Source organism: Rhinopithecus bieti, unplaced genomic scaffold, assembly GCF_001698545.2.
Source record: "Rhinopithecus bieti isolate Rb0 unplaced genomic scaffold, ASM169854v2 scaffold_66462, whole genome shotgun sequence".
Lineage (NCBI taxonomy): Eukaryota > Metazoa > Chordata > Mammalia > Primates > Cercopithecidae > Rhinopithecus > Rhinopithecus bieti.
Window position 1 is genome coordinate 31,255 of NW_016824923.1, and position 1,851 is coordinate 33,105.

Below are 1,851 nucleotides of genomic sequence, written 5' to 3' on the forward strand. Positions count from 1 at the left end.
TACATTTAATTTTTTATTTTACTTGAAACATTCTGACAAGCAACAGACAAACTGAAATTACAGAATAGTCAATGAATACATTGAGGGCATATAACACATACTGGAAATGAAGGCTCTGATAAAGTACAGTTAAAGCTTGGAAATGACAGGAGTTTAGAAATAAAAAATTACAGAAGACAAGAGACATTAAAGCTGTCATAACTTCTCAAGAGTAAAGAAAACAATTGTATAGAAAACTATCTTAAAGTGTAATTTTTCTTCCCTAAAACGTTTCTTACACGAATAACAATGATAGTGTAAATCTGTGAGAATGAAAAGAATTTAAGAGTTAGAAGGGACTGCAGTTATCACATCAACTCATCTACTCCATTTTAGACATGAGGAAACCGAAGCCCGATGAGTAGCTTTGCCTGGACAAAAAATACTTCAAGTTTTACATATTTCCAGATTATACAGTTAAATTAATCACCATTTCATTAGATATACTGCCATCTGTCCAGAGAGTAACTAAAAGAGATCACGTTTTTGGGAGCTAAGCTCTGAACACAGCTGCCACTTTGTAGATTTTGCAAAAGAACATATAAAAGGTAAAAGACAATACTTTCTTTAAAATGTGAATGCCTCAATTGAGTTTTAGAATACCATCCATTAGAAAATTATTCTATACAGTAGGTAAACTGTAATCACTAACTTAAAAAAAGTGCTAACATATTTAAAAGAAATTAGAAGTTTTATAGCCCTTAAGCATCTGTGCCATTTAAAATGGAATGATCTATACTCACAAACAAAACACTCTTGTAGTATATTCTTATTTCCTAAAGCTGCCTTTAATGAATATATAATGCTAATAATCTGATATGACCTTTTAATATTTTCTAGTTATGGTTTTATAATTTGGGGGTGAAATACACCAAAATTCTAGTCTGAAAGTGGCCAAAATTTACCAGTGCCTCCTGTTGTCTTTGGCTCCTTAACACAGCTGCATCAGTTGCTTTTTTTTTACTACACATAAAATAATTGACATAAAATCAATTTAACAACATGTAATGAGTGCCTGTTATATGCAAGGCATTTAAATTGTTTGGCTGGCCATAATCGGGTCACATTTAAGGTTTGTTACTTCAATTCCAAATAATGTGGTAATACATTATTCCAGAACTTTTTGGAACCCGGTGGCCTGTTTCCTAAAAGTTGTTTTGACTGCACTGGCATTTTGGACCTCTGCTCTTTCCCATTTCCCTGTGCGTTAGTAATTGACTTTTTTTGATATGTTTTATGTTTGCCATATTTCACAGATCCTTTCATTTTGCTCACTTTTTTGTACCCTTCTCCATCCTGCCTTTCCTGCCTTTCATTCTCTTCTTCGCCTGTCTCCTGGTACTTCCCCTCTTCTTCTTCCTCTTCTTCTCTGTTCCTCCTGTTTTCTTCTCCTTCCCCCTCCTTTTCCCTTTCTTCCTCCTCTCCTTCCTCTTCCTCTCCTTCCCCCTCTCCTTCCTCCCTTTCCACCTCCCCTTCCTCTTCTTCCTCCCCTTCTCCCTCCCCTTCTTCCTCTCCCTCTCCTTCTTCCTCCCCTACTTCTTCTCCTTCCTCCTCTTCCCCCTCTCCTTCCTTCCTCCTCTTCCCCCTCCCCTTCTCCTTCCTCCTCTTTCCCCTCCATTTCCCCTTCTCCTTCCTCCTCCCCTTCTCCTTCCTCCCCTTCCTCCTCTTCCCCTTCCTTCTCTTCTCCCTCCCCTTCTCCTTCCTCCTCTTCCCCCTTTCTCCTTCCTCCCCTTCCTCCTCCCCTTTCTTCTCCTTCCTCCTCTTTCCCCTCTTCTCTTTCTTCCTCCTCCCCTTTCCCTTCTCCTTCCTCCT

General features: G+C 38.8%; 1 protein-coding gene across 1 annotated transcript; it reads right to left on the bottom strand.

Moving 5' to 3' along the window:
* On the bottom strand, positions 1 to 1,843 carry LOC108522472 (spore wall protein 2-like; the record flags this gene model as incomplete). The annotated part of the gene is given in 2 exon segments (XM_017862689.1): positions 1 to 1,609; positions 1,611 to 1,843. Coding segments are annotated over 2 exon segments (726 nt in total), but the record flags the coding sequence as incomplete, so codon positions are not given.
* Positions 1,844 to 1,851: the final 8 nt, after the last annotated feature.